We start from the raw sequence: 19,303 nt of genomic DNA on the forward strand, positions 1-19,303 counted from the left end.
ACTGTATTTAATTAATTAATTAATTTTGCTCCTTTGCACCCCATTATTTTTATTTCTACTTTGCACATTCTTCCATTGCAAATCTACCATTCCAGTGTTTTACTTGCTATATTGTATTTACTTTGCCACCATGGCCTTTTTTTGCCTTTACCTCCCTTATCTCACCTCATTTGCTCATATCGTATATAGACTTGTTTCTACTGTATTATTGACTGTATGTTTGTTTTACTCCATGTGTAACTCTGTGTTGTTGTATGTGTCGAACTGCTTTGCTTTATCTTGGCCAGGTCGCAATTGTAAATGAGAACTTGTTCTCAACTTGCCTACCTGGTTAAATAAAGGTGAAATAAATAAAATAAATATTATTCCCCATGAGGCCCTGGTCTAAAGTAGTGCACTATGAAGGGAACAGGGTTCCATAGGACTCTGGTCTAAAGTAGTGCACTATGAAGGGAACAGGGTTTCATAGGACTCTGGTCTAAAGTAGTGCACTATGAAGGGAACAGGGTTTCATAGGACTCTGGTCTAAAGTAGTGCACTATGAAGGGAACAGGGTTCCATAGACTCTGGTCTAAAATAGTGCACTATGAAGGGAGTAGGGTTTCATAGGACTCTGGTCTAAAGTAGTGCACTATGAAGGGAACAGGGTTACATTGTACTCTGGTCTAAAGTAGTGCACTATGACGGGAACAGGGTTCCATAGGACTCTGGTCTAAAGTAGTGCACTATGAAGTGAACAGGACTCTGGTCTAAAGTAGTGCACTATGAAGTGAACAGGACTCTGGTCTAAAGTAGTGCACTATAAAGGGAACAGGGTTTCATAGGACTCTGGTCTAAAGTAGTGCACTATGAAGGGAACAGGGTTCCATAGGACTCTGGTCTAAAGTAGTGCACTATGAAGGGAACAGGGTTCGATAGGACTCTGGTCTAAAGTAGTGCACTATGAAGGGAACAGGGTTCCATAGGACTCTGGTCTAAAGTAGTGCACTATGAAGGGAACAGGGTTTTATAGGACTCTGCTCTAAAGTAGTGCACTATGAAGGGAACAGGGTTTCATAGGACTCTGGTCTAAAGTAGTGCACTATGAAGGGAACAGGGTTTCATAGGACTCTGGTCTAAAGTAGTGCACTATGAAGGAACAGGGTTTCATAGGACTCTGGTCTAAAGTAGTGCACTATGAAGGGAACAGGGTTTCATAGGACTCTGGTCTAAAGTAGTGCACTATGAAGGGAACAGGGTTACATAGGACTCTGGTCTAAAGTAGTGCACTATGAAGGGAACAGGGTTACATTGTACTCTGGTCTAAAGTAGTGCACTATGAAGGGAACAGGGAAACATTTGGAGCTCACATATCATGAGTCTGACAACACACCCTCATAACGCCTCCTAACCACTAATCAGTTACCTATTGTATAGTTAGACCGTTTAGTCACACACACGCACGCACGCACGCACGCACGCACGCACGCACGCACGCACGCACGCACACACACACACACACACACACACACACACACACACACACACACACACACACACACACACACACACACACAGGCTGTAAACTGGGTTCTGAGTGTTAGATTCAGCAGTATGGCAAGAGGGAAAGAGAGAGAGAGGGAGAGAGAGAGAGAGACAGAGAGAGAGAGAGAGAGAATGACAGACAGACAGACAGACAGAGAGAGAGATGTTATTGATCCTGATTCAGCCTGATAAATATGTGTTCTGTCCTCCTCTTGTTGTTATTGATCCTGATGAATATGTGTTCTGTCCTGTTGTTATTGATCCTGATAAATATGTGTTCTGTCCTCCTCTTGTTGTTATTGATCCTGATAAATATGTGTTCTGTCCTCCTCTTGTTGTTATTGATCCTGATAAATATGTGTTCTGTCCTCCTCTTGTTGTTATTGATCCTGATAAATACGTGTTCTCTGCTGATGTTATTGATCCTGATAAATATGTGTTCTGTCCTCCTCTTGTTGTTATTGATCCTGATGAATATGTGTTCTGTCCTGTTGTTATTGATCCTGATAAACATGTGTTCTGTCCTCCTCTTGTTGTTATTGATCCTGATAAATATGTGTTCTGTCCTCCTCTTGTTGTTATTGATCCTGATAAATATGTGTTCTGTCCTGATGTTATTGATCCTGATAAATATGTGTTCTGTCCTCCTCTTGTTGTTATTGATCCTGATAAATATGTGTTCTGTCCTGATGTTATTGATCCTGATAAATATGTGTTCTGTCCTGATGTTATTGATCCTGTTAAATATGTGTTCTGTCCTGTTGTTATTGATCCTGATAAATATGTGTTCTGTCCTCCTCTTGTTGTTATTGATCCTGATAAATATGTGTTCTGTCCTGTTGTTATTGATCCTGATAAATATGTGTTCTGTCTTGTTGTTATTGATCCTGATAAATACGTGTTCTGTCCTGATGTTATTGATCCTGATAAATATGTGTTCTGTCCTCCTCTTGTTGTTATTGATCCTGATAAATATGTGTTCTGTCCTGATGTTATTGATCCTGATAAATATGTGTTCTGTCCTCCTCTTGTTGTTATTGATCCTGATAAATATGTGTTCTGTCCTCCTCTTGATGTTATTGATCCTGATAAATATGTGTTCTGTCCTGATGTTATTGATCCTGATAAATATGTGTTCTGTCCTCCTCTTGTTGTTATTGATCCTGATAAATATGTGTTCTGTCCTGATGTTATTGATCCTGATAAATATGTGTTCTGTCCTGATGTTATTGATCCTGATAAATATGTGTTCTGTCCTCCTCTTGTTGTTATTGATCCTGTTAAATATGTGTTCTGTCCTCCTCTTGTTGTTATTGATCCTGATAAATATGTGTTCTGTCCTCCTCTTGTTGTTATTGATCCTGATAAATATGTGTTCTGTCCTGATGTTTTTGATCCTGATAAATATGTGTTCTGTCCTGATGTTATTGATCCTGATAAATATGTGTTCTGTCCTGATGTTATTGATCCTGATAAATATGTGTTCTGTCCTGATGTTATTGATCCTGATAAATATGTGTTCTGTCCTCCTCTTGTTGTTATTGATCCTGATAAATATGTGTTCTGTCCTCCTCTTGTTGTTATTGATCCTGATAAATATGTGTTCTGTCCTGTTGTTATTGATCCTGATAAATATGTGTTCTGTCCTGATGTTATTGATCCTGATAAATATGTGTTCTGTCCTGATGTTATTGATCCTGATAAATATGTGTTCTGTCCTGATGTTATTGATCCTGATAAATATGTGTTCTGTCCTCCTCTTGTTGTTATTGATCCTGATAAATATGTGTTCTGTCCTGATGTTATAGATCCTGATAAATATGTGTTCTGTCCTCCTCTTGTTGTTATTGATCCTGATAAATATGTGTTCTGTCCTGATGTTATTGATCCTGATAAATATGTGTTCTGTCCTCCTCTTGTTGTTATTGATCCTGTTAAATATGTGTTCTGTCCTCCTCTTGTTGTTATTGATCCTGATAAATATGTGTTCTGTCCTCCTCTTGTTGTTATTGATCCTGATAAATATGTGTTCTGTCCTGATGTTTTTGATCCTGATAAATATGTGTTCTGTCCTGATGTTATTGATCCTGATAAATATGTGTTCTGTCCTGATGTTATTGATCCTGATAAATATGTGTTCTGTCCTGATGTTATTGATCCTGATAAATATGTGTTCTGTCCTCCTCTTGTTGTTATTGATCCTGATAAATATGTGTTCTGTCCTCCTCTTGTTGTTATTGATCCTGATAAATATGTGTTCTGTCCTGTTGTTATTGATCCTGATAAATATGTGTTCTGTCCTGATGTTATTGATCCTGATAAATATGTGTTCTGTCCTGATGTTATTGATCCTGATAAATATGTGTTCTGTCCTGATGTTATTGATCCTGATAAATATGTGTTCTGTCCTCCTCTTTTCTGTTGTTATTGATCCTGATAAATATGTGTTCTGTCCTGATGTTATAGATCCTGATAAATATGTGTTCTGTCCTCCTCTTGTTGTTATTGATCCTGATAAATATGTGTTCTGTCCTGATGTTATTGATCCTGATAAATATGTGTTCTGTCCTCCTCTTGTTGTTATTGATCCTGATAAATATGTGTTCTGTCCTGATGTTATTGATCCTGATAAATATGTGTTCTGTCCTGATGTTATTGATCCTGTTAAATATGTGTTCTGTCCTGTTGTTATTGATCCTGATAAATATGTGTTCTGTCCTCCTCTTGTTGTTATTGATCCTGATAAATATGTGTTCTGTCCTGTTGTTATTGATCCTGATAAATATGTGTTCTGTCTTGTTGTTATTGATCCTGATAAATACGTGTTCTGTCCTGATGTTATTGATCCTGATAAATATGTGTTCTGTCCTGATGTTATTGATCCTGATAAATATGTGTTCTGTCCTGATGTTATTGATCCTGATAAATATGTGTTCTGTCCTCCTCTTGTTGTTGTTGATCCTGATAAATATGTGTTCTGTCCTGATGTTATTGATCCTGATATTGAACCTGATAAATATGTGTTCTGTCCTCCTCTTGTTGTTATTGATCCTGATAAATATGTGTTCTGTCCTCCTCTTGTTGTTGTTGATCCTGATAAATATGTGTTCTGTCCTGATGTTATTGATCCTGATATTGAACCTGATAAATATGTGTTCTGTCCTCCTCTTGTTGTTATTGATCCTGATGAATATGTGTTCTGTCCTGTTGTTATTGATCCTGATAAATATGTGTTCTGTCTTGATGTTATTGATCCTGATAAATATGTGTTCTGTCCTGATGTTATTGATCCTGATAAATATGTGTTCTGTCTTGTTGTTATTGATCCTGATAAATATGTGTTCTGTCCTGATGTTATTGATCCTGATAAATATGTGTTCTGTCTTGTTGTTATTGATCCTGATAAATATGTGTTCTGTCCTCCTCTTGTTGTTATTGATCCTGATAAATATGTGTTCTGTCCTCCTCTTGTTGTTATTGATCCTGATAAATATGTGTTCTGTCCTGATGTTATTGATCCTGATAAATATGTGTTCTGTCTGGATGTTATTGATCCTGATAAATATGTGTTCTGTCTGGATGTTATTGATCCTGATAAATATGTGTTCTGTCCTCCTCTTGTTGTTTTTGATCCTGATAAATATGTGTTCTGTCCTGATGTTATTGATCCTGATAAATATGTGTTCTGTCCTGATGTTATTGATCCTGATAAATATGTGTTCTGTCCTCCTCTTGTTGTTATTGATCCTGATAAATATGTGTTCTGTCCTGATGTTATTGATCCTGATAAATATGTGTTCTGTCCTCCTCTTGTTGTTATTGATCCTGATAAATACGTGTTCTGTCCTGATGTTATTGATCCTGATAAATATGTGTTCTGTCCTGATGTTATTGATCCTGATAAATACGTGTTCTGTCCTGATGTTATTGATCCTGATAAATATGTGTTCTGTCCTCCTCTTGTTGTTATTGATCCTGATAAATATGTGTTCTGTCCTGATGTTATTGATCCTGATAAATATGTGTTCTGTCCTCCTCTTGTTGTTATTGATCCTGATAAATACGTGTTCTGTCCTGTTGTTATTGATCCTGATAAATATGTGTTCTGTCCTCCTCTTGTTGTTATTGATCCTGATAAATATGTGTTCTGTCCTGATGTTATTGATCCTGATAAATATGTGTTCTGTCCTCCTCTTGTTGTTATTGATCCTGATAAATATGTGTTCTGTCCTCCTCTTGTTGTTATTGATCCTGATAAATATGTGTTCTGTCCTGTTGTTATTGATCCTGATAAATATGTGTTCTGTCCTGATGTTATTGATCCTGATAAATATGTGTTCTGTCCTCCTCTTGTTGTTATTGATCCTGATAAATATGTGTTCTGTCCTGATGTTATTGATCCTGATAAATATGTGTTCTGTCCTGATGTTATTGATCCTGATAAATATGTGTTCTGTCCTGATGTTATTGATCCTGACAAATATGTGTTCTGTCCTCCTCTTGTTGTTATTGATCCTGATAAATATGTGTTCTGTCCTCCTCTTGTTGTTATTGATCCTGATAAATATGTGTTCTGTCCTGATGTTATTGATCCTGATAAATATGTGTTCTGTCCTGATGTTATTGATCCTGATAAATATGTGTTCTGTCCTCCTCTTGTTGTTATTGATCCTGTTAAATATGTGTTCTGTCCTCCTCTTGTTGTTATTGATCCTGATAAATATGTGTTCTGTCCTCCTCTTGTTGTTATTGATCCTGATAAATATGTGTTCTGTCCTGATGTTTTTGATCCTGATAAATATGTGTTCTGTCCTGATGTTATTGATCCTGATAAATACGTGTTCTGTCCTGATGTTATTGATCCTGATAAATATGTGTTCTGTCCTGATGTTATTGATCCTGATAAATATGTGTTCTGTCCTCCTCTTGTTGTTATTGATCCTGATAAATATGTGTTCTGTCCTGATGTTATAGATCCTGATAAATATGTGTTCTGTCCTCCTCTTGTTGTTATTGATCCTGATAAATATGTGTTCTGTCCTGATGTTATTGATCCTGATAAATATGTGTTCTGTCCTCCTCTTGTTGTTATTGATCCTGATAAATATGTGTTCTGTCCTGATGTTATTGATCCTGATAAATATGTGTTCTGTCCTGATGTTATTGATCCTGTTAAATATGTGTTCTGTCCTGTTGTTATTGATCCTGATAAATATGTGTTCTGTCCTCCTCTTGTTGTTATTGATCCTGATAAATATGTGTTCTGTCCTGATGTTATTGATCCTGATAAATATGTGTTCTGTCCTGATGTTATTGATCCTGATAAATATGTGTTCTGTCCTGATGTTATTGATCCTGATAAATATGTGTTCTGTCCTCCTCTTGTTGTTGTTGATCCTGATAAATATGTGTTCTGTCCTGATGTTATTGATCCTGATATTGAACCTGATAAATATGTGTTCTGTCCTCCTCTTGTTGTTATTGATCCTGATAAATATGTGTTCTGTCCTCCTCTTGTTGTTGTTGATCCTGATAAATATGTGTTCTGTCCTGATGTTATTGATCCTGATATTGAACCTGATAAATATGTGTTCTGTCCTCCTCTTGTTGTTATTGATCCTGATGAATATGTGTTCTGTCCTGTTGTTATTGATCCTGATAAATATGTGTTCTGTCTTGATGTTATTGATCCTGATAAATATGTGTTCTGTCCTGATGTTATTGATCCTGATAAATATGTGTTCTGTCTTGTTGTTATTGATCCTGATAAATATGTGTTCTGTCCTGATGTTATTGATCCTGATAAATATGTGTTCTGTCTTGTTGTTATTGATCCTGATAAATATGTGTTCTGTCCTCCTCTTGTTGTTATTGATCCTGATAAATATGTGTTCTGTCCTCCTCTTGTTGTTATTGATCCTGATAAATATGTGTTCTGTCCTGATGTTATTGATCCTGATAAATATGTGTTCTGTCTGGATGTTATTGATCCTGATAAATATGTGTTCTGTCCTCCTCTTGTTGTTTTTGATCCTGATAAATATGTGTTCTGTCCTGATGTTATTGATCCTGATAAATATGTGTTCTGTCCTGATGTTATTGATCCTGATAAATATGTGTTCTGTCCTCCTCTTGTTGTTATTGATCCTGATAAATATGTGTTCTGTCCTGATGTTATTGATCCTGATAAATACGTGTTCTGTCCTGATGTTATTGATCCTGATAAATATGTGTTCTGTCCTCCTCTTGTTGTTATTGATCCTGATAAATACGTGTTCTGTCCTGATGTTATTGATCCTGATAAATATGTGTTCTCTGCTGTTGTTATTGATCCTGATTAATATGTGTTCTGTCCTGATGTTATTGATCCTGTTATTGATCCTGATAAATACGTGTTCTGTCCTCCTCTTGTTGTTATTGATCCTGATAAATATGTGTTCTGTCCTCCTCTTGTTGTTATTGATCCTGATAAATATGTGTTCTGTCCTCCTCTTGTTGTTATTGATCCTGATAAATATGTGTTCTGTCCTCCTCTTGTTGTTATTGATCCTGATAAATATGTGTTCTGTCCTCCTCTTGTTGTTATTGATCCTGATAAATATGTGTTCTGTCCTCCTCTTGTTGTTATTGATCCTGATAAATATGTGTTCTGTCCTGATGTTATTGATCCTGATAAATACATGTTTTGTCCTCCTCTTGTTGTTATGACAACTAACTCTTTGTCTCTTCCTCTCCCCCCTTCCCCGCTGTTCCTCCCAGCCATGCACCCTCCCCCGTCGCTCCTCTCCCTCCTCCTCCACCTCTCCCTGTACCCCAGTGCATGCTGGTCCTCCAGGATCATCGTAGTCCCTCCCATCATGTTTGAGTCCCATCTCTACATCTTCAAGACCCTGGCCACAGAACTCCACCTCCAGGGACATGATACTTCCTTCCTGCTGTCAGAGGGGCGCCAGGTAACATTGTTTTACTAAGTAGCAGGGTCATTGGTGTCAGAGGTGGGCCAGGTAACATTGCTTTACTAAGTAGCAGGGTCATTAGTGTCAGATGGGCGCCAGGTAACATTGTTTTACTAAGTAGCAGGGTCATTGGTGTCAGAGGTGGGCCAGGTAACATTGTTTTACTAAGTAGCAGGGTCATTGGTGTCAGAGGTGGGCCAGGTAACATTGTTTTACTAAGTAGCAGGGTCATTGGTGTCAGAGGTGGGCCAGGTATCATTGTGATACTAAGTAGCAGGGTCATTGGTGTCAGAGATGGGCCAGGTAACATTGTTTTACTAAGTAGCAGGGTCATTGGTGTCAGAGGTGGGCCAGGTAACATTGTGATACTAAGTAACAGGGTCATTGGTGTCAGAGGTGGGCCAGGTAACATTGTGATACTAAGTAGCAGGGTCATTGGTGTCAGAGGTGGGCCAGGTAACATTGTGTTACTAAGTAGCAGGGTCATTGGTGTCAGAGGTGGGCCAGGTAACATTGTGTTACTAAGTAGCAGGGTCATTGGTGTCAGAGGTGGGCCAGGTAACATTGTGTTACTAAGTAGCAGGGTCATTGGTGTCAGAGGTGGGCCAGGTATCATTGTGATACTAAGTAGCAGGGTCATTGGTGTCAGAGGTGGGCCAGGTATCGTTGTGATACTAAGTAGCAGGGTCATTGATGTCAGAGATGGGCCAGGTATCATTGTGATACTAAGTAGCAGGGTCATTGGTGTCAGAGGTGGGCCAGGTAACATTGTTTTACTAAGTAGCAGGGTCATTGGTGTCAGAGGTGGGCCAGGTAACATTGTGATACTAAGTAGCAGGGTCATTGGTGTCAGAGGTGGGCCAGGTAACATTGTGATACTAAGTAGCAGGGTCATTGGTGTCAGAGGTGGGCCAGGTAACATTGTGATACTAAGTAGCAGGGTCATTGGTGTCAGAGGTGGGCCAGGTAACATTGTGATACTAAGTAGCAGGGTCATTGGTGTCAGAGGTGGGCCAGGTAACATTGTGATACTAAGTAGCAGGGTCATTGGTGTCAGAGGTGGGCCAGGTAACATTGTGATACTAAGTAGCAGGGTCATTGGTGTCAGAGGTGGGCCAGGTAACATTGTGATACTAAGTAGCAGGGTCATTGGTGTCAGAGGTGGGCCAGGTAACATTGTGATACTAAGTAGCAGGGTCATTGGTGTCAGAGGTGGGCCAGGTAACATTGTGATACTAAGTAGCAGGGTCATTGGTGTCAGAGGTGGGCCAGGTAACATTGTGTTACTAAGTAGCAGGGTCATTAGTGTCAGAGGTGGGCCAGGTATCATTGTGATACTAAGTAGCAGGGTCATTGGTGTCAGAGGTGGGCCAGGTATCATTGTGATACTAAGTAGCAGGGTCATTGGTGTCAGAGGTGGGCCAGGTATCATTGTGTTACTAAGTAGCAGGGTCATTAGTGTCAGGTGGGCCAGGTATCATTGTGATACTAAGTAGCAGGGTCATTGGTGTCAGAGGTGGGCCAGGTATCATTGTGATACTAAGTAGCAGGGTCATTAGTGTCAGAGGTGGGCCAGGTATCATTGTGATACTAAGTAGCAGGGTCAATGTAATGAACGTAAGGTCATTTCCACGGTAACAGAATTGCTATTTTTTTAACTTAAAATGTCTGCCTAAGAAAAACCACTGATTTCAAAGTTTAACAAACCAAATGACTCTATGCACAATGACTACTTTTAACAATTTAAACTGAACATTTTACATGTCCTTAAACACATGTCCTTAAAATCTCCCTCAGTTTTCTTCTGGCCACATTTTCTAAAAAAAAATTAAATATATTCTCCCAGGGTTAATTCCCCACAAGATGTTAGTGTTGAGGGTGAGACAGACAAACCTTAGATTTCGCCTATGTTTCCTTTGTCACTGTGGGTTCTAACGTACACAGTCATAAAACACTGTTTACCATCTCTGTGGGTTACTTAGGCCCTGTAAATTAAACTAACAAGCAGCTCCATTATGGCTGACTGGAACGCCTTTACAGAACCTGTTAGCTGTTGATCAGGGGAGCTGCCTCTAGAACCTGTTAGTTGTTGATCAGGGGTGCTACCTCTAGAACCTGTTAGCTGTTGATCAGGGGAGCTACCTCTAGAACCTGTTAGCTGTTGATCAGGGGAGCTACCTCTAGAACCTGTTAGCTGTTGATCAGGAGAGCTACCTCTAGAACCTGTTAGCTGTTGATCAGGAGAGCTACCTCTAGAACCTGTTAGCTGTTGATCAGGGGAGCTACCTCTAGAACCTGTTAGCTGTTGATCAGGAGAGCTACCTCTAGAACCTGTTAGCTGTTGATCAGGAGAGCTACCTCTAGAACTTGTTAGCTGTTGATCAGGAGAGCTACCTCTAGAACCTGGTTAGCTGTTGATCAGGGGAGCTACCTCTAGAACTTGTTAGCTGTTGATCAGGGGAGCTGCCTCTAGAACCTGTTAGTTGTTGATCAGGAGAGCTACCTCTAGAAGCTGTTAGTTGTTGATCAGGAGAGCTACCTCTAGAACCTGTTAGCTGTTGGTCAGGGGAGCTACCTCTAGAACCTGTTAGCTTTTGATCAGGGGAGCTACCTCTAGAAGCTGTTAGTTGTTGATCAGGGGAGCTACCTCTAGAACCTGTTAGTTGTTGATCAGGAGAGCTACCTCTAGAACCTGTTAGTTGTTGATCAGGAGAGCTACCTCTAGAAGCTGTTAGTTGTTGATCAGGAGAGCTACCTCTAGAACCTGTTAGCTGTTGATCAGGGGAGCTACCTCTAGAACCTGTTAGCTTTTGATCAGGGGAGCTACCTCTAGAAGCTGTTAGTTGTTGATCAGGAGAGCTACCTCTAGAACCTGTTAGTTGTTGATCAGGAGAGCTACCTCTAGAACCTGTTAGTTGTTGATCAGGAGAGCTACCTCTAGAAGCTGTTAGTTATTGATCAGGAGAGCTACCTCTAGAACCTGTTAGCTGTTGATCAGGGGAGCTACCTCTAGAACCTGTTAGCTGTTGATCAGGGGAGCTACCTCTAGAACTTGTTAGTTGTTGATCAGGGGAGCTACCTCTAGAACCTGTTAGCTGTTGATCAGGGGAGCTACCTCTAGAACCGGTTAGCTGTTGATCAGGGGAGCTACCTCTAGAACCGGTTAGCTGTTGATCAGGGGAGCTACCTCTAGAACCGGTTAGCTGTTGATCAGGGGAGCTACCTCTAGAACCTGTTAGCTGTTGATCAGGGGAGCTACCTCTAGAACCGGTTAGCTGTTGATCAGGGGAGCTACCTCTAGAACCGGTTAGCTGTTGATCATGGGAGCTACCTCTAGAACCGGTTAGCTGTTGATCAGGGGAGCTACCTCTAGAACCGGTTAGCTGTTGATCAGGGGAGCTACCTCTAGAACCTGTTAGCTTTTGATCAGGGGAGCTACCTCTAGAACCTGTTAGCTTTTGATCAGGGGAGCTACCTCTAGAAGCTGTTAGTTGTTGATCAGGGGAGCTACCTCTAGAAGCTGTTAGTTGTTGATCAGGGAGCTACCTCTAGAACCTGTTAGCTGTTGATCAGGGGAGCTACCTCTAGAACCGGTTAGCTGTTGATCAGGGGAGCTACCTCTAGAACCGGTTAGCTGTTGATCAGGGGAGCTACCTCTAGAACCGGTTAGCTGTTGATCAGGGGAGCTACCTCTAGAACCTGTTAGCTGTGTATGCTGAGGGGCTCCCAGCAGCCCTTATAGAGACTCAACGTGTTTAATCCATTCTGAGGGTCTGTTAGCTGTAGTAACCTAGTACTGTTAGCTGTAGTAGTCTAGTAACCTAGTACTGTTAGCTGTAGTAGTCTAGTACTGTTAGCTGTAGTAACCTAGTACTGTTAGCTGTAGTAACCTAGTACTGTTAGCTGTAGTAACCTAGTACTGTTAGCTGTAGTAGTCTAGTACTGTTAGCTGTAGTAACCTAGTACTGTTAGCTGTAGTAGTCTAGTACTTTTAGCTGTAGTAGTCTAGTACTGTTAGCTGTAGTAACCTAGTACTGTTAGCTGTAGTAACCTAGTACTGTTAGCTGTAGTAGTCTAGTACTGTTAGCTGTAGTAACCTAGTACTGTTAGCTGTAGTAGTCTAGTACTGTTAGCTGTAGTAACCTAGTACTGTTAGCTGTAGTAGTCTAGTACTGTTAGCTGTAGTAACCTATTACTGTTAGCTGTAGTAGTCTAGTACTGTTAGCTGTAGTAACCTAGTACTGTTAGCTGTAGTAACCTAGTACTGTTAGCTGTAGTAGTCTAGTACTGTTAGCTGTAGTAACCTAGTACTGTTACTGTTAGCTGTAGTAACCTAGTACTGTTAGCTGTAGTAACCTAGTACTGTTAGCTGTAGTAACCTAGTACTGTTAGCTGTAGTAACCTAGTACTGTTAGCTGTAGTAGTCTAGTACTGTTAGCTGTAGTAGTCTAGTACTTTTAGCTGTAGTAGTCTAGTACTGTTAGCTGTAGTAACCTAGTACTGTTAGCTGTAGTAACCTAGTACTGTTAGCTGTAGTAACCTAGTACTGTTAGCTGTAGTAGTCTAGTAACCTAGTACTGTTAGCTGTAGTAGTCTAGTACTGTTAGCTGTAGTAACCTAGTACTGTTAGCTGTAGTAACCTAGTACTGTTAGCTGTAGTAACCTAGTACTGTTAGCTGTAGTAACCTAGTACTGTTAGCTGTAGTAACCTAGTACTGTTAGCTGTAGTAACCTAGTACTGTTAGCTGTAGTAACCTAGTACTGTTAGCTGTAGTAACCTAGTACTGTTAGCTGTAGTAACCTAGTACTGTTGGCTGTAGTAGTCTAGTACTGTTAGCTGTAGTAGCCTAGTACTGTTGGCTGTAGTAACCTAGTACTGTTAGCTGTAGTAACCTAGTACTGTTAGCTGTAGTAGTCTAGTACTGTTAGCTGTAGTAGTCTAGTACTTTTAGCTGTAGTAGTCTAGTACTGTTAGCTGTATTAACCTAGTACTGTTAGCTGTAGTAACCTAGTACTGTTAGCTGTAGTAACCTAGTACTGTTAGCTGTAGTAGTCTAGTAACCTAGTACTGTTAGCTGTAGTAGTCTAGTACTGTTAGCTGTAGTAACCTAGTACTGTTAGCTGTAGTAACCTAGTACTGTTAGCTGTAGTAACCTAGTACTGTTAGCTGTAGTAACCTAGTACTGTTAGCTGTAGTAACCTAGTACTGTTAGCTGTAGTAGTCTAGTACTGTTAGCTGTAGTAACCTAGTACTGTTACTGTTAGCTGTAGTAACCTAGTACTGTTAGCTGTAGTAACCTAGCACTGTTAGCTGTAGTAGTCTAGTACTGTTAGCTGTAGTAGTCTAGTACTTTTAGCTGTAGTAGCCTAGTACTGTTAGCTGTATTAACCTAGTACTGTTAGCTGTAGTAACCTAGTACTGTTAGCTGTAGTAACCTAGTACTGTTAGCTGTAGTAGTCTAGTAACCTAGTACTGTTAGCTGTAGTAGTCTAGTACTGTTAGCTGTAGTAACCTAGTACTGTTAGCTGTAGTAACCTAGTACTGTTAGCTGTAGTAACCTAGTACTGTTAGCTGTAGTAACCTAGTACTGTTAGCTGTAGTAACCTAGTACTGTTAGCTGTAGTAAACTAGTACTGTTAGCTGTAGTAACCTAGTACTGTTAGCTGTAGTAACCTAGTACTGTTAGCTGTAGTAACCTAGTACTGTTGGCTGTAGTAGTCTAGTACTGTTAGCTGTAGTAACCTAGTACTGTTGGCTGTAGTAACCTAGTACTGTTAGCTGTAGTAACCTAGTACTGTTAGCTGTAGTAGTCTAGTACTGTTAGCTGTAGTAGTCTAGTACTTTTAGCTGTAGTAGTCTAGTACTGTTAGCTGTAGTAACCTAGTACTGTTAGCTGTAGTAACCTAGTACTGTTAGCTGTAGTAACCTAGTACTGTTAGCTGTAGTAGTCTAGTAACCTAGTACTGTTAGCTGTAGTAGTCTAGTACTGTTAGCTGTAGTAACCTAGTACTGTTAGCTGTAGTAACCTAGTACTGTTAGCTGTAGTAACCTAGTACTGTTAGCTGTAGTAACCTAGTACTGTTAGCTGTAGTAACCTAGTACTGTTAGCTGTAGTAAACTAGTACTGTTAGCTGTAGTAACCTAGTACTGTTAGCTGTAGTAACCTAGTACTGTTGGCTGTAGTAGTCTTGTACTGTTAGCTGTAGTAACCTAGTACTGTTGGCTGTAGTAGTCTAGTACTGTTAGCTGTAGTAGTCTAGTACTGTTAGCTGTAGTAACCTAGTACTGTTAGCTGTAGTAAACTAGTACTGTTAGCTGTAGTAGTCTAGTACTGTTAGCTGTAGTAACCTAGTACTGTTAGCTGTAGTAACCTAGTACTGTTAGCTGTAGTAACCTATTACTGTTAGCTGTAGTAGTCTAGTAACCTAGTACTGTTAGCTGTAGTAACCTAGTACTGTTAGCTGTACTAGTCTAGTAACCTAGTACTGTTAGCTGTAGTAACCTAGTACTGTTAGCTGTGGTAACCTAGTACTGTTAGCTGTAGTAGTCTGGTACTGTTAGCTGTAGTAACCTAGTACTGTTAGCTGTTGTAACCTAGTACTGTTAGCTGTAGTAACCTAGTACTGTTAGCTGTACTAGTCTAGTAACCTAGTACTGTTAGCTGTAGTAACCTAGTACTGTTAGCTGTAGTAGTCTAGTAACCTAGTACTGTTAGCTGTAGTAACCTAGTACTGTTAGCTGTAGTAACCTAGTACTGTTAGCTGTAGTAGTCTAGTAACCTAGTACTGTTAGCTGTAGTAGTCTAGTACTGTTAGCTGTAGTAACCTAGTACTGTTAGCTGTAGTAACCTAGTACTGTTAGCTGTAGTAACCTAGTACTGTTAGCTGTAGTAACCTAGTACTGTTAGCTGTAGTAACCTAGTACTGTTAGCTGTAGTAAACTAGTACTGTTAGCTGTAGTAACCTAGTACTGTTAGCTGTAGTAACCTAGTACTGTTAGCTGTAGTAACCTAGTACTGTTGGCTGTAGTAGTCTAGTACTGTTAGCTGTAGTAACCTAGTACTGTTGGCTGTAGTAACCTAGTACTGTTAGCTGTAGTAACCTAGTACTGTTAGCTGTAGTAGTCTAGTACTGTTAGCTGTAGTAGTCTAGTACTTTTAGCTGTAGTAGTCTAGTACTGTTAGCTGTAGTAACCTAGTACTGTTAGCTGTAGTAACCTAGTACTGTTAGCTGTAGTAGTCTAGTAACCTAGTACTGTTAGCTGTAGTAGTCTAGTACTGTTAGCTGTAGTAACCTAGTACTGTTAGCTGTAGTAACCTAGTACTGTTAGCTGTAGTAACCTAGTACTGTTAGCTGTAGTAACCTAGTACTGTTAACTGTAGTAACCTAGTACTGTTAGCTGTAGTAAACTAGTACTGTTAGCTGTAGTAACCTAGTACTGTTAGCTGTAGTAACCTAGTACTGTTGGCTGTAGTAGTCTAGTACTGTTAGCTGTAGTAACCTAGTACTGTTGGCTGTAGTAGTCTAGTACTGTTAGCTGTAGTAGTCTAGTACTGTTAGCTGTAGTAACCTAGTACTGTTAGCTGTAGTAAACTAGTACTGTTAGCTGTAGTAGTCTAGTACTGTTAGCTGTAGTAACCTAGTACTGTTAGCTGTAGTAACCTAGTACTGTTAGCTGTAGTAACCTATTACTGTTAGCTGTAGTAGTCTAGTAACCTAGTACTGTTAGCTGTAGTAACCTAGTACTGTTAGCTGTACTAGTCTAGTAACCTAGTACTGTTAGCTGTAGTAACCTAGTACTGTTAGCTGTAGTAACCTAGTACTGTTAGCTGTAGTAGTCTGGTACTGTTAGCTGTAGTAACCTAGTACTGTTAGCTGTCGTAACCTAGTACTGTTAGCTGTAGTAACCTAGTACTGTTAGCTGTACTAGTCTAGTAACCTAGTACTGTTAGCTGTAGTAACCTAGTACTGTTAGCTGTAGTAGTCTAGTAACCTAGTAATGTTAGCTGTAGTAACCTAGTACTGTTAGCTGTAGTAACCTAGTACTGTTAGCTGTAGTAACGTAGTACTGTTAGCTGTAGTAGTCTAGTACTGTTAGCTGTAGTAACCTAGTACTGTTAGCTGTAGTAGTCTAGTACTGTTAGCTGTAGTAACCTAGTACTGTTAGCTGTAGTAACCTAGTACTGTTAGCTGTAGTAACCTAGTACTGTTAGCTGTAGTAACCTAGTACTGTTAGCTGTAGTAACGTAGTACTGTTAGCTGTAGTAGTCTAGTACTGTTAGCTGTAGTAACCTAGTACTGTTAGCTGTAGTAGTCTAGTACTGTTAGCTGTAGTAACCTAGTACTGTTAGCTGTAGTAACCTAGTACTGTTAGCTGTAGTAACCTAGTACTGTTAGCTGTAGTAGTCTAGTACTGTTAGCTGTAGTAACCTAGTACTGTTAGCTGTAGTAACCTAGTACTGTTAGCTGTAGTAGTCTAGTACTGTTAGCTGTAGTAGTCTAGTACTGTTAGCTGTAGTAGTCTAGTACTGTTAGCTGTAGTAGTCTAGTACTGTTAGCTGTAGTAGTCTAGTACTGTTAGCTGTAGTAACCTAGTACTGTTAGCTGTAGTAGTCTAGTACTGTTAGCTGTAGTAGTCTAGTACTGTTAGCTGTAGTAACCTAGTACTGTTAGCTGTAGTAGTCTAGTACTGTTAGCTGTAATAGTCTAGTACTGTTAGCTGTAGTAACCTAGTACTCTTAGCTGTAGTAGTCTAGTATTGTTTGCTGTAGTAACCTAGTACTGTTAGCTGTAGTAACCTAGTACTCTTAGCTGTAGTAGTCTAGTACTGTTTGCTGTAGTAACCTAGTAGCTTAGTACTGTTAGCTGTAGTAGTCTAGTACTGTTAGCTGTGTAAATGTTACTATATTGCCCCTTGGGATAATAAAGACTCTCCTCTCCTCGCCTCTCCTCTCCTCTAGGTGCCCCCCTCCCCCCACTACACCTTCCAGCGTTACCCAGGCATCTTCAACTCCTCCACAGCTGACAGTTTCCTCCAGTCAAAGGTCAGCAACATCTTCTCTGGTCGTCTCACGGCGTTGGAACTCTTCGACATCCTCGACCACTACGCCCAGAACTGCGACGCCGTTGTGGGAAACAAAGAGGTCATGAGCCAACTCAAGGATGCCAAATTTGACCTTTTATTGGTCGACCCCAACGAAATGTGTGGGTTCGTGATTGCTCACATCCTCGGGGTTCCCTACGCTGTCTTTTCCACGGGCCTATGGTACCCAGCGGAGGTCGGGGCTCCTGCCCCTCTCTCGTACGTCCCAGAGTTCAACTCTCTCCTCACCGATCAGATGTCTCTCGTCCAGAGGATTACCAACACTGCGGTGTACCTGGTGTCCCGGTTCGGGGTTCAGTACCTGGTGTTACCGAAGTACGAGCGCATCATGAGGAGGCACGGCGTGGAGCCGCGGGTGGCCATGCAGGATCTGGTTCAGGGGAGCAGGCTGTGGATGTTGTCCACTGATCTGGCCCTGGAGTTCCCGAGGCCCACTCTACCACATGTTGTCTATGTAGGGGGGATACTGACCAAACCTGCCAGCCCGTTACCTCAGGTTAGTATACGCACGCACGCACACACACACGCACACGCACACGCACAGGCACAGGCACACGCACATGCACATACACACACAAACCTGTGTTTTGTGTGTACTAACCTCAACAGTGTTCGTCTCCTCCAGTGTTATATCAATGGTTGGTCTCCTCCAGTGTTATATCAATGGTTGGTCTCCTCCTGTGTTATATCTATGGTTGGTCTCCTCCAGTGTTATATCTATGGTTGGTCTCCTCCAGTGTTATATCAATGGTTTGTCTCCTCCTGTGTTATATATATGGTAGGATCCTCCAGTGTTGGTCTCCTCCAGTGTTGGTCTCCTCCAGTGTTATATCAATGGTTGGTCTCCTCCAGTGTTGGTCTCCTCCAGTGTTATATCTATGGTTGGTCTCCTCCAGTGTTATATCTATGGTTGGTCTCCTCCAGTGCCATATCTATGGTTGGTCTCCTCCAGTGTTGGTCTCCTCCAGTGTTATATCTATGGTTGGTCTCCTCCAGTGTTATATCTATGGTTGGTCTCCTCCAGTGTCATATCTATGGTTGGTCTCCTCCAGTGTTGGTCTCCTCCAGTGTTATATCTATGGTTGGTCTCCTCCAGTGTTATATGTATGGTTGGTCTCCTCCAGTGTTATATGTATGGTTGGTCTCCTCCAGTGTTGGTCTCCTCCAGTGTCTTATATATGGTTGGTCTCCTCCAGTGTTTTATCTATGGTTGGTATTCTCCAGTGTTTTATCTATGGTTGGTATTCTCCAGTGTTATATCTATGGTTGGTATCCTCCAGTGTTATATCTATGGTTGGTAACCTCCAGTGTCATATATATGGTTGGTCTCCTCCAGTGTTATATCTGTGGTTGGTCTCCTCCAGTGTTATATCTATGGTTGGTCTCCTCCAGTGTTATATCTATGTTTGGTCTCCTCCAGTGTTATATCTGTGGTTGGTCTCCTCCAGTGTAAAATCTATGGTTGGTCTCCTCCAGTGTTATATCTATGGTTGGTCTCCTCCAGTGTTGGTCTCCTCCAGTGTAATATCTATGTTTGGTCTCCTCCAGTGTTATATCTATGGGTGGTATCCTCCAGTGTTATATCAATGGTTGGTCTCCTCCAGTGTTGGGCTCCTCCAGTGTTATATCTATGGTTGGTCTCCTCCAGTGTTATATCTATGGGTGGTATCCTCCAGTGTTATATCAATGGTTGGTCTCCTCCAGTGTTGGGCTCCTCCAG

At 40.7% G+C, this 19,303-nt stretch overlaps 1 protein-coding gene across 1 annotated transcript in view; it reads left to right on the plus strand.

The window, feature by feature from the left end:
* The window catches only part of LOC135507267 (2-hydroxyacylsphingosine 1-beta-galactosyltransferase-like), a 147,062-nt gene that overhangs the window by 23,288 nt on the left and 104,471 nt on the right, over positions 1 to 19,303 (plus strand). The window contains exons 2-3 of the mRNA XM_064926868.1: positions 8,284 to 8,477; positions 17,441 to 18,079. Coding sequence (XP_064782940.1) covers positions 8,286 to 8,477; positions 17,441 to 18,079 — 831 coding nt within the window. The 5' untranslated portion in view covers positions 8,284 to 8,285. The remainder of the gene's footprint in view (positions 1 to 8,283; positions 8,478 to 17,440; positions 18,080 to 19,303) is intronic.

The sequence above is a fragment of the Oncorhynchus masou genome, chromosome 20 (genome assembly GCF_036934945.1).
Source record: "Oncorhynchus masou masou isolate Uvic2021 chromosome 20, UVic_Omas_1.1, whole genome shotgun sequence".
In the NCBI taxonomy this organism is placed as follows: domain Eukaryota; kingdom Metazoa; phylum Chordata; class Actinopteri; order Salmoniformes; family Salmonidae; genus Oncorhynchus; species Oncorhynchus masou.